The sequence below is a fragment of the Pangasianodon hypophthalmus genome, chromosome 25 (assembly GCF_027358585.1).
Source record: "Pangasianodon hypophthalmus isolate fPanHyp1 chromosome 25, fPanHyp1.pri, whole genome shotgun sequence".
NCBI lineage: Eukaryota > Metazoa > Chordata > Actinopteri > Siluriformes > Pangasiidae > Pangasianodon > Pangasianodon hypophthalmus.
The window spans coordinates 5,592,134-5,605,165 of NC_069734.1; the positions used below are offsets into that span (position 1 = coordinate 5,592,134).

General features: G+C 38.0%; 1 protein-coding gene across 1 annotated transcript; it reads right to left on the reverse strand.

Annotated features, from left to right (window-relative positions):
- Positions 1-1,278: 1,278 nt before the first annotated feature.
- On the reverse strand, positions 1,279-8,857 carry atp6v0d1 (ATPase H+ transporting V0 subunit d1). Its single transcript, XM_026937656.3, has 8 exons — positions 8,626-8,857; positions 5,832-6,003; positions 5,225-5,403; positions 4,209-4,288; positions 4,018-4,095; positions 3,188-3,364; positions 2,644-2,721; positions 1,279-2,380 (listed from the first exon to the last, which is right to left on the reverse strand). Exons 1-8 carry the CDS (start codon positions 8,750-8,752, stop codon positions 2,219-2,221), a joined length of 1,053 nt encoding a protein of 350 aa, XP_026793457.1. The 5' UTR covers positions 8,753-8,857; the 3' UTR covers positions 1,279-2,218.
- Between the last annotated feature and the right edge of the window lie 4,175 nt (positions 8,858-13,032).

Here is a 13,032-nt window from a genome sequence, read left to right on the forward strand (position 1 = left end):
TTCTATGATAAGAGAATGCACTGTAACATGTAACAACTGTAACAACCTGTAACAACCGATGATAAATTTCCATTTATCACCAGTTATCATGGCATAAATCTTAATAGTCATAAATGTCATATGCAGAGGTAAAAGATAAAAATACTTTCGAGGAATGTCAGCTGTGTGTGTGTGCTAGAGGTGAATGAACTTGGGTTAACTCTGAGATTGTCCTTTTTCCCTGCAGATCAGTTATTACTGGTTACACAGTTTGGTGGTGTTACTCTGTCTACCCTCAAACAACTCATCAACCCAGAGCACATAATGCTTAAATGTTTTAGCGCTGGGTGCCAAGACTCCAGAACTTCCTAGTTTAGCATTTTACTATTTGATTCAACTCATCATGGGCTAAATTTGGTGCTTTAGAATAGGGGCTAAACACACATCTCTTTCCTGGATTTGAGCTTGATAAGTTTGTTTTAGTGTGTAAAGGGGATAGAAAACAACCTGAAAGTGAAATGACATCTGCATGAAAATTCTGTACATGTTCACCTGCTATGACCAGTAGAGGTGGGCAATGCTGCCTTCAAATAACAACACAATATTTGGGAATACTCTTTGTGATATTCTGTAACAGTATGGAGAAATAATTTGAAAATATTTCATTTCACCACAAACCATACAGCATTTCTTAGTATTTATGGAGTGCAGCTAACTGAAACAATTATTGAGTAATTCCATCTCAGTAATTTCATTCCACTGCTTGCTGTTCATTTGTTATGGTGTAAAATGTTGTGCAGGAGTTCTGCCCTTTTATCCATGAAGTGGAGAGAGACAGGTGGATAGAGAGACAGCTTTTTGGTCATACAAAAGACATACTTTTGTTGTGTGGGCTGCAGGTTAAACTCAAGTTATACCATCCCTAATGATCATCTCTTCAGCATGGCCCATGACCTCAATAATCTCAACCATAAGTCTTTTTGGATCAAAACGTGTGCCAAATAAGTAAAAAGTGAAATGATAAAGTAAAAAAAAAAAATGTAGGCACCTCATAATGTACCTGCATAGTTGCATCTGTATCTGCAAAACCACACTACAAAATATGACTGGGCCATTAGCGCCCCCTGCTGAAGGCTCAGAAAATTTCATCTATGAAAGTGCTTGTGTATGGGAAATTTAAAAAATTTTTTTTTTTTTTAAACAGAATTACAAAAACTTATAATGTGGCTGGGTACTTTTAGTAAATAAACATTTAACACCACGTCCTACCTGTGTTTAATAAATAAATCCACTGACAGATTTAGACACAGATTCCATATATTTCTCTCCAACACAAAACAAAAGCAAGACTACAGAAATACGATACAATTTTTACAGCACGGGATACCTGAATGCGAGGTCATATTTAAATCATATTCAAATCATATTCTTATATAGGTCTGACCTTTCACATTTGGCTCTCGTTGATAAAATCTGATCTACACCATAAGTTAGTCAACACTAATTTACAAAAACAGAAGAGTTCAATTCACATCAGCTTCGACACAGAGCGTTCATACACAAGAAAAAGCAACACTTTTCCACTTAAGTATGTTTCTATCATAAAACTTCATGTTCAGATTTTTTTTCCACCAATGCTTTCTTAATACTCATTACCACTGGATAAGGTTAAGAAATGACTGCGATGGAATTTGCTTTACAAAGGGAAAGCGACATGTCTGTACAGCAAGGTTTAATTTGGAAACTTTCAGAAATTAAAAGTGATGTAGTATAATAAGCTATGGATGTACAGACATGTTAAAATAATGGAATGTTTGACTCAATCAATCATGCAGTCCTAAAGTCTGTAAAATGTCTAATTACACTCTTTTGCTTTATCCATAGTGATGTGCCAGGACCAGGATGTCAGAGAGTAGATGTTAGTCTGGTTGGACAATATAGACATTAGACACGGCAGCTACAACAAAATGTTGGCGTGTCACATGATTAATGCTACTTTGATCCCTAAGTACCATATTAAAGTGTTCAACACTTTAACTGAACCACCAAGGATGATTCTCTCCAAGGCAAGCTGTAAACATTGATAAATCTCAACCAGAGAAAGCTGTTGCCTGAAAGTTGGACTTCTAGACAAACATACACCATTAGATATTACAGAAATGATTCAAAATATACAGCACTTATAAATAACAGGGTGTGAACGACAATTTCAGACAAGAGTTAATGAGAGGGTCTAACATTAGAAAATGGGGATATAGTTGTCGATCTTAGCGCGGTGCCTCTGCGCGATACACTCTGCAATCCACACGATGTTACGGCATTCCTGCTCCTTCAGCTTCACATAAGCGTAGAACACACTGAAGTGGAACTGGTTAAGGAAGGCCAGTTTGTTCAGCTTCACCTGCACAAAGTACAGACATGTGGGCTTCATTAGTAGAGAGAAACAGACTTTCAACCTGCTGTTTGCCATGCAACACTACAAGGGCAGTTTATGATTATTTCTTAGGCGGTTACAATTTAGTTCCACAACAGTGCATATTCTAATTACTAAGGTCAATAGTGTTACATAACTCAATGCCAGAAGCAAACACTGTGGTCTTTTTGGTCCTCTCTATTCTCACTAAGCTCATTGTCTCCTCTGTCCTCTCCCATGATCATGCTCACCTCGTGCTCAAAGAAGCGATCCTCCAGCGTTTTATCGCCTGGGTTACTCCCAGCACCCTCAAACAGAAGCTTGTATTCCTGAAAAAAAATTAAAACACAGTAAAGATGCGGTTGGCGTAATGCGGCCATGTCACGTGTTTCTTTAAACACATCAAAGTGTTCCTTGCAGCTTTTTAAAAAAAAAAAAAAAAAAAAAGACGAGTCGCTAGGAAGTTGGATTCTAGATTTATTACTCAAACTGGCCAGAATTGGGAAATGGTAGTGTAAAGGCATCTAGACGTTAATGTGATCTATTAAAGGCACATTAATGTTTTATTAAAGTAATATTTAAATATTTTCCCAGCAATTTTCTGTCAAGATGCCTTGACTACATTTTCTAAATTCCACATAGAGGACTTAGGCATGGAGCCGCAGATGAAAACGCAAAGCATTCGTTTTAATCAATTTACATCGGACCACTCGTACTGATTCATGTAAACTGAGAAAGTTAAAATCAATCACTTTTTATATCCTACATTTGTGCCGGTGTTCTGTGAGAACTTACAGGGTAGTAGTCAGCAACAGCTTTGACCTGCTCGTAGTCGTCAGCCCGTGCCAGCTGTGCTAGGCCTTCTGGGTAAAGCTTTCCACAGTGAGGGAAGAGTTTAGCCCGGTCCTCTTTAGATAACTCTGTCCCAAATGAGTTGATGGTGATTATAAAGGCCCTCCGGTCTGCCTCAAACTGATTGAGAAAACACACTTAGAATACATACAGTGGTAAGGCATCATCATTCTAGCAGAACAGAGATGGAATGCACTGAAGGATGAGCATTATTTTTCCGTTTTCTTATACCCATCTATTGCCCAACAATATGGGTATTGGGTATTGGTGTCAACAATAACAATTGTTAAAATTATTAAAAAGTCATGTCATATCACATCAATATTCAGTTTATAGCTTTTTTTTATGGAATGTCTATAAAACAAGTTAATTCCTTTTTATCGCCTACAGCTATAATCACTCATTCCCTCACCAGCCTCTCTGCTTTCCTCTTTCTTAAAGATAGGAAAGCTGTTACAGAGAAACTGCAATACCCTCTTGTCCTGAAGACTTTCCTGTGGGGGAGAACAGGGAAACCTGTAGCTTTAGCTCTTACTGTTACAAAGCACTGACACTGGAGACTGCTTCAAAAATGCTCACAGTCAACAATGACACATTTTTGTGAAGTCCCCCATACACGTCCCTGTGTAAGTTGTCACTACAGACATGTTAACCTATGAATAAACCCTGCGAGTGGCCTTGCAGCAGGCACAATTGTCATTACTGCTGTTACAGAAAATGAGTCAACACCTTCTGACAGTTTTTAACATGCACTATGGCAAAGGCTTACTCACTTCCAGAATAGGGCACATTGTGTCTGCTGTGGTCCCACCTAGATTGGTGCAGAACTTATAAAAGGCCTCAAGATAAGCCTGGAGAAGCACAAAAGAAAAAAAATTTGTCATCCACTGTAATAGTTCTCTTCATTTCGTGCTTATTAATCAAATTTAAAGATTCTCCCTGGGAAGTGAGCTGTGGTTGTCACCTTGTACAGGGTGTTACGGATGATCTCAATGTTCATCTCATCAAGATCCTGCTCTGAGATGCAATCCTGGAAGAAAGCAGCTGAAACAAGACAGATGAGTGAGTAATGTAGTGCAATTTTTGTACTATAAATGTACTATAAATGCTTGTACTAAAAAAGCACCTAGCTCACTCAGATACAGCCATGGCTGTAAATTAGCCACTTGCTCAAAACAAAGTGCATTGCCATTTCACACACAGTCCCTTCAATGAAACACTATTACATGCACGAATGTGAAAAATTTGAAACTACAAACATGGTGTAATGTCTGATAAAGATTTGCTGCACAGTGAAGAAGGCTCATGCGATATATTGATTTTATAACGTCGCTACATGACATTACACTGCCACGATATCCAGTGATGTTTACGATGATTACATTATCTTTGTCCCTCTCAATTTTTGCACTACATGTTGTTGATTGCGTACCCTGCTGTCTGCAACCTCTGTAATGTAAACACTAAATAACAACTCTCTAAATCTAACTTATATTACCAATCCTGCCAACCTTGAGGCATGTTGCATAGGAGTGCCACAATTTAACACTGGAGTACACTGCTATGAGTTCCTACTCAAAAACAGCAGTGTTTTTCTCCTCAATAAGAACGGCAGACAAGCAAATAGACAAATTAATCTGGGATGAGTTGCGCAGGTGTTTTGAACTCTCGCGAGTGTTTTGAATTTTAACTGATGTGTTTCACTTAGTTAACATTAAACATGAATAAAGTTAACATCAGTTAACTATGTTAATTAGGGATTGCACCAATAAATTTTGGCCAAAAGAGAAAAACTGATGAACATTGTGACCTAAAAAGCCTACACTGAATCAATTAATCAGTTCTGGATGATTAAATCATTAATCACAGTTTTTTTTTTTTATGGTAAATTCAATATTGCAGAATTTAAGGAAAAAAAATAAATTATAGAGCCCTAAAACTGCTAAGCCACCAGGCCAACCTATCAAGTTAATTTCTCACCCAGTGGTGTATCAACCAGGATGGCGTTGTAGAGCTCAGCAGGGGTCTGGGCAATGTTGACGGCCTCCATCTGCTCAAAGCTGCCCAGCGGGTGGCATTTAGGCACCAGCTCTGAGATCGCCCTCTGGTGCAGCGTGCCCGTGATCAGGAGGATGACATTATCAATCATGTAGCTGTACCTGCAATAACAAGAGCACAACACAGCTTTTACACAGGTTTTTCAGGACATTAGAGTTCTTCTTATAGCTCACTAACAATAGAGCCACTAAATGAAACCCTGCTTCCTGATATTAACACGTAATTGGCATATTCACAACAAGAGGGAAAACCCTAATGTTAGCAAAGAACAACAAGAAGAGAAAAGTCTTTAAATTAGTGGTCACACTGGTGATGAACAAGCATTAAAATTTGAATTCCTCCAAATCTACTGATTTACTATACATAATATATTGTGTCAAAGCCTGAACATTACAGATAAAGGTACCAGTATTGTCCAGGGGATTTGTGTGTGAAAGAGGGTCTAATAAAAGCTGAATAACCTTATTAAATAATTTGCTTGTAAATTTTACTCAGCTAAATCCAAGAACTAATGTTGTGAATTATTTACGTGATGAAATCCATGAAGCTGGCCAAAGGCTCATACGACTGGTTCCTCATGTGGCGGAACTCCACCACCATCTTCTCCTTCAGCTTGTCATCGATGACCGATACGGTGAGGGGAGATGCTTCATTGGCCAGAAAGCTTCCATAATCTGTGCTCTGCAGGTGAAGCTTCAGATCTGAGGAGAAGACAAAGGCCACAAACTGAAGCAGCACAAATTCAATTATTTTCAAGCCAAATACGAGTAGTTTTTGGTACTTAACACCAATCCCAATACTGAAATGAATACCCTACTTTAATAAAATCATACCCTGATTGCTTATATTTTATTAGCTCTGTTTGTGTTGGTTGGTGCCATATGCTACTAGCATATGATGAACTCCTCATGCTGAGTTTTATGTTTAAGATGTAATGGCGTTTAAACAGTGTCTTTAATGGAGAGCACGAAGGTGGCCTATCCAAGCGTGCAGAACAGTATCACTGAGCATGGTCATTAAAAATGAGTGCAAGGTCCTGTGAACTGTACTCTGATTCGTGAGCTATATGTAGACCCTGGTGACCAAGAGGAAAGGAAGAGCACATGTCTCAGGCCCCATTCACACCTGGCATTAACATGTGTCCTTGGTGAGCCGATTGTAAGTAGACGGCACCAAGTACAGGTGTAAACAGGGTCAAATGCATCTGGAAACCACACTGCAATCTGATCACTCAAACTACATTCGAAAGTGGTCTGGGATGCACATGGCCATATCACATTTGCAGTGTGAACAGGAATGTGTCTCAATGCGTCCCAGACTCAACAAAGGGCCATCTGATCGTCTGCATCATTGCCCTAGCTGGAAATCATTGCGAAACTGTTTGGAAATCATGCTGAACTGATAATAAATCTGCTCTATCCACTAATGACAACTCTCTGCTGCCCTTCTTGTGTGCAGCCATAGCATTCCACGGGGTGTTGTGGCTAAAACAGCCAAAATTAAACCGGCGTCTTTTTTTAGCATCTTTGATTGTCTCATCTGCAGCGGAAGGCTGAGATTCCTGCAGAAATTATGTAAAAAATCTGAACACAAGTAGTCACAGGATATGAACTGATAACGGCAGGTGCGAATGGCTATGCGTCGCAGCTGTCCACTTGTAATCAGACCACTCAGTGCTCGCAGAATTGAAGTGCTCCCACATGCGACAGGGTCTCTGTATATTTCTCTGCTCCACACTTCCAAATAACTTTGTGTGGGTGCAATTCATGGCATCTTGCTCTCATTTTTAATGACTACGCTCGCTGATACTGCTCTGCACGCTCAGGGTGCCTGCCTTCATGCTGTCTATTAAAGACACTGTTTAAAAAGGTTGAAATGTCTCATCCAGTTAATTGTACTGTAGGTCCCTGGAGGACTAGTGAGGCCCAGGTTCGATTCCTGCCTAAGGGACCAACCCCAGCCACTGGGGGTGCACATGACAGTAAACTCCCAGTGCCGGTCCCAAGCCCGGATAAAACTGGGGAGGGTTGTGTAAGGAAGGGCATCCGACGTAAAAACTGTGCCAAATGAAATAAGCGGAGCAATGATCCGTTGTGACAACCCCTAAAAGAAGCAGCCGAAAAAACTACAACTTGTACTGTAGGAAGATATATTCACAGAACAGAGTTTGCAGGCTGCCATCATCGATCATGAAATACTTTCATATCTCTGACATTTTGTGTAATTTGTTCATTTGTGCAACAATGTACACTAGATTGACATCACATAGTATCACGTGGTACTGGATGCTGGTATCAGAGCAATTTTAGGCAAATAACTGAGCACAGTACTGGACTGATACCCAACACCAGTACTGATATAGATGCAGCCGTAGACAACTAGGCAAGTCTTTGGTGCATGGCAGTGGTGTTAAAACTTATTTCCATTTTCAGAGAGAATGGTCAGACGACTTGCAGATGTTTCTTTTTTTTTTTTTTTTTCCAAGATTGTGACAGAACTGATTCCAGTTCCTCAAACTAAGAAGCTGAAAATCCCTGTGACTCAGACAAATGCAGAAAACATCAGTTATGGTGAAACATAAATCCTGTTTGTAGTGCACCACGATGGCTATCAAACATTTTTACATGTGTTTAACTAAAAAATAATCTCGCCCTGAATATAAATTTGAGCTGTTAACAGATATAAATGAGTTACTGAGGATTTCAGGCCACATCAACGCCACTGCTATGTAAACTGTACCACTTAGCATAGCTACATCACATGACCAGTGAGTAACGCTGTACATATCAGGGTTGTATTTCCGCAATACAAGTCACAAGATAAAGTGAAATATTTTACACCTAGGTTTGCGTGTGAACAGCTGTCAGAAAATAGCCGGCCTTAATATTTATCTAACAGGTAGAATAATGTCAAATAAACGAAGTAAATAAGACGCGCTAGCAAGCTAGCCAGATGTCAGACATAGCAATGGTTTACTAGCTAGCTAGTTAGCTATCTAAAGACTCTGCGGTGCTGAATGCAGAAATGTTCTTGGTTTGTTTTTGTTTTTTTATATTTACACAACTCCAAAAATTTGAACCTGAAAGCCTAATGTGTTTGACAGCAGGATTACATTAGCTAGCTTTTAAACTGTTTTATGCTAGCTCGTCAAATAGCTGTGTAGCTATCTGGCTAGCGATGTACTTTAAGTAAAGCAGCTAGCTAGGAGTCTTAACCTCCTGCAAAAGTGTAAAAATGTACGATACTAAATAAAGGAAAACTTGGAGAGAAATATTGACTTGTATGAAGGTCGGAGAGCTAGCAAAGAAATCATGAAGGCTCACCTTCCAGTGTTTCACACTGAACCAGGTTCAGATAATCGCCCTGAGTGAGGATTCCAGCCTTAAAACCTCTCACCAGCCCTTCCAAATAGCCATTATCCACGTTAAAATATAACTCCGAAAACGGCATGTTGAATATTTTTTATCTATCAGGATACAGGATATTAAATCCTCAGGAAGGCAAGTGTGTGTGCGTGTGCGCGCGCGGGCCAGACTGCAGAGGAAGAGAGCTGCTCATGTGACAGATCACGTGACCTAGCTGTGCGCGTCCTCGTCACTGTAATAAACTACCCAAGAAGTGAAATGTATGTGCTAACATGAAAAGATCATTTTTAGTGAATATTCAGGATTGTAATGATATGGACGAAAAAGATTATATATATATATATATATAGTCAAATGTTTGGACACACTATATTATACACTCACCGACCACCTTAATAGGAAAACCTGTACACATGTTGATTCATGAAATTACTCAGTTACCCATTATCATATGTCAGCAGATAAAAGCATACAGATACAGATCAAGAGCTTCAGTTTATGTTCACGTCTAACATCAGAATGAGGAAAACATGTGATCTCAGTCACTTCGTCCGCAGCATGGTTGATGGTTCCAGATGGTCTGATTTGAGTATTTCAGAAACTGCTGATCTTTTGGGATTTTCACACACTACAGTCTATAGAGTTTTCACAGAATGATGTGAAGAACAAAAACCACCCAGCAAGCGGCAGTTCTGAAGGCAGAAGCAGCTTGTTGATGAGAGAGTTCAGAGGAAAACGGCTGGTCTGAGCAGGCAGGAAGGCTGTGGTAACTCAAATAACCACTCTTTACAACAGTGTTGAGCAGAAAAGCATCTCAGAATGCACAATGGACAGAGGACTAAATTAACCAGCATAGAACACTATCATTACTGCAAGTATTTTAGGAAAGCTTTTAGACTGGCAATATTTTTTAAAGCATACTTGTAAAGACAGTCAATAGTTTGTCACAATGATGTAAAAATACAGCTTAGATTGCTGGTGAGCCTGTGTTAAAAAAAACGTTTAGGTGTCACTCTTTATTTGTGATGCCATGTTGACAATATTAGTATATGAGATTTCCATATTAAGATTTCCATATTTGCTCATTAAGATCTACAGCTTAATTGTGTATAGCCTCACACATTCAAGAGACTTACTTCTTGCAGACTGTGCATATAATCGTGTCTGTGTGTGTGTGTGTGTGTGTGTTAAGATGAATCTCTGCACTCAAAAATGTGTACTACATGTAATCAGCATGTTTTTCTTCCCTGATGCTGTGTAGATTGATAAAAGCGAGTTGATGTTTAAGCCATAAGCAATCTTGACTTAAATGTACATTACAGTTAGGTAAGTGCTCTATGTGACTTTCCACTCAACAAAAAAACCCATCAGAATCACAATAAACAGGAAATTAGATAGAAATGACCTTAATGTAGTCCCACTAAAAGCCTGTTAGGGTTAAATATTTCAAGTGGCTTATGGCTGATGATTGCCTTAAGATAGTTTTCAAGCTTTCATTCCATTTTAGGAAAAAAAAAAAAGATCCAATAAATTGTACAGGGAAAAGTTGATTGAAATTACAATTTGTTTAGTACAACAGAATGTAGGTTTTTGTAATTTGGTGGGTTTAATAGATTGTCTTCTTTCATGTGTTGTGTACAAATTGTTCGTTCATTTTTTGTTTAGACATTAAAAAGGGAAAACAGGGAAACAGCTTTTTTATTATATATTTGTGTTTCTTGGTACACACTAAAATAGGAAATTGTGAATTTATTTCATTTTTTTAAATTTGTCATTTATCCATGTTTGTTTCTATTTGTTTCACCACACAAAGTCTAGAACATAAAATATTCAAGAGCCCAAATATGAAAAACATTTCTGTGTGAACAACTCTGAGTCAACTTGGAAGTGCAAGTACAAATATTCTACAGACTATTCTCTGGTTACGCTTATTCTGGTAGAAGTGTACCTATATTAGAACTGATTCTGTTTCCATAAAAGGAATGATAAAAACAGGAACAACATATGCAGAGATAAATTTTGGGTGATTAAAATGTTGTTAAATCACACCACCAGGAAATTCCTGCTGATTTTTTCAGCCGCCGTGTCATCCTCCTTTACCCTCACCCTCTTGCTATTTTTAAAAAGCACATAATGATTCATATTAGCAGTTCATCAGGCACTAATGATCCTTAATGATGAAAAACAAGCAAAGGAGAAGAGCTTTTTGTAACATTTTTTGATTTAAAGCAAATAAAAGACATTTTCATCTCATATGGGCATGTATTTTTTTCACTTCCAAATGAAAAATGAATGAACACAATATACACGGACCCTTCACATCCATGTTTGTGTGCAAATTGATTGCTTTCATAGTTCCTGTCAGTATCACTCATATGTATTTCATGTTTGTCAGAACAAAATCAAAGCAAGAAACATGCTTTGTTTTGGCAGGTAATTTAATTTCACTTGATGTTCATGATCAACATCCTATAATATTGATCGCACATTACTATCAATTTCCGCAAATTTTCTGTCAGTCGCTCAAATTCTGACAAAAAGCAAAAAATTACGGAGCTGAGCTGATTGAAGTTGATGTGCAGACCCTAGAACAATTTTATTGCCTATTTTTCTGCCTACTTTGTTGCGTCACTCATTAAAAAGACCAGACGTCACCAGTTCATGGAGGATTTATTTTGATGCTTTTATGAATGTAATGCACTGTTGACCAAGCTGTAATGAACATCTAATGGAAGAAGTAAAATTAAATGGTCACTTTGTACTCTGTTTCAGTTCAGCTTGCTGTCTCACACACGTACACACAAACATCCATCTAGGCGGCATTAGGAAAGCACCGTAATGGAAAATCCACATGATGATCATGACTATCCGTGTGGTGCTTGTGTGCTAATAAAACATTTATGTCTGTATACGTGTTCATGTGTGTGTTAGTTGTGTGTCATTCACTAATGGCTCAACTCTCTCAGCCGGCTCTTTGAGATGAATGATTGGAGTCAACTTTTCTGCAAAAACATCTTTTTTTTTATCTTTTTTTGACAGGATAAATACAGTGGGAGGTGATGAAGGTTTTGCTGAGAAACTAACAGTAACAGTGAAGGCTATTCGTGATATTAGATGTGAATCCTAAAATCTAATACCTATCAATATCGCAATAATGAAACTATTAGGGTTGTGCAATGCACATAGTCAAATGCATTTGTGATTTCTTCTAAAAATATGGTTCTGTCATCTGTCTTTTTGTCTAATTTGTAGTTTGTTTGTACAATGTGTGCTCGGTCTATCTACTTTCTGTGTATTACTCTTCCCACCATGTTTGGTGCTGTTGCACTTGATTCGACAAAAGTCCAAAATAATCCACCTTAAGATGTTTGTTAACAGCAAATAGGTGCCAAAAATGAAACTTTATATTAATGTGTTTTTGTCACAGGGAAGCTTGGCTCTGCTAGCACATTTACACCAGCTGCCCCTGGCCATTAATCAGAGACACTGCAACTGTGATCAGAAAGCATCCAGTGAAACTTATCACGTGAGATGTCTGGCACAGCATAATGATTTAGAACCAGCTATAGAGACCATAATTGCTTTATAACAACATATGTAGTGTAGTGTAGTGTAGTGTATAGGGAAGGTGAGTATCATTTATCATCAAATCATATACTTTTATTGACTCTGAATTTTGCTCCTGGGAATAAAATGCTGATTTCATTTGTATTAGTAGCCATTTTGTTACGTATTGACAGAGTATGATATAAAAATAAATTCATTAGAATACAGAAAAATAGATGTTTTGTTAAGGTTGAATGACTAATTTTAAAAGTGAAACTAAATAATCGGTACAATGAAGGAGAATACAAAAAATATTCTTCCGAAACTCTTTGTGTGGCTTAATTTCTATGTGAATATGACAAATCTTTTCAAAACTCCTTGCTATAATAATAATGTATGTAGTGTAATGTATTGGAGAGGTGAATATCAGGATAAGTGGACAGGAATCTCCTTTAAAACTCTACACTTTTATGAAAGTTACATTCAGACACAATAGGTGCAATAATATTAATACAGGAATATGTACTGTATTTGTCATTTATTTAAATAGAGCTTATAAGAAATACAGTGTTGCCTATAATGTTATGTTGATAATCACTAATTTAATTAAAGAAGAATTTTATTAAACCATGTAAACAATTTTTGGCAGTTTTTGATGGGAAACAATACTGGCAATGAGCCATTTGGAAATGGAAAAAATCAGCTCTTATTGCTGAGCTGAGTGCCAAGTGCTCTGACTCACTGAAAAGAGCCGGAATCCCCATCACTAGCGTGTGTATGTGTGTGACTGAAAAGAGCACGACGTAAGAGATTACACCC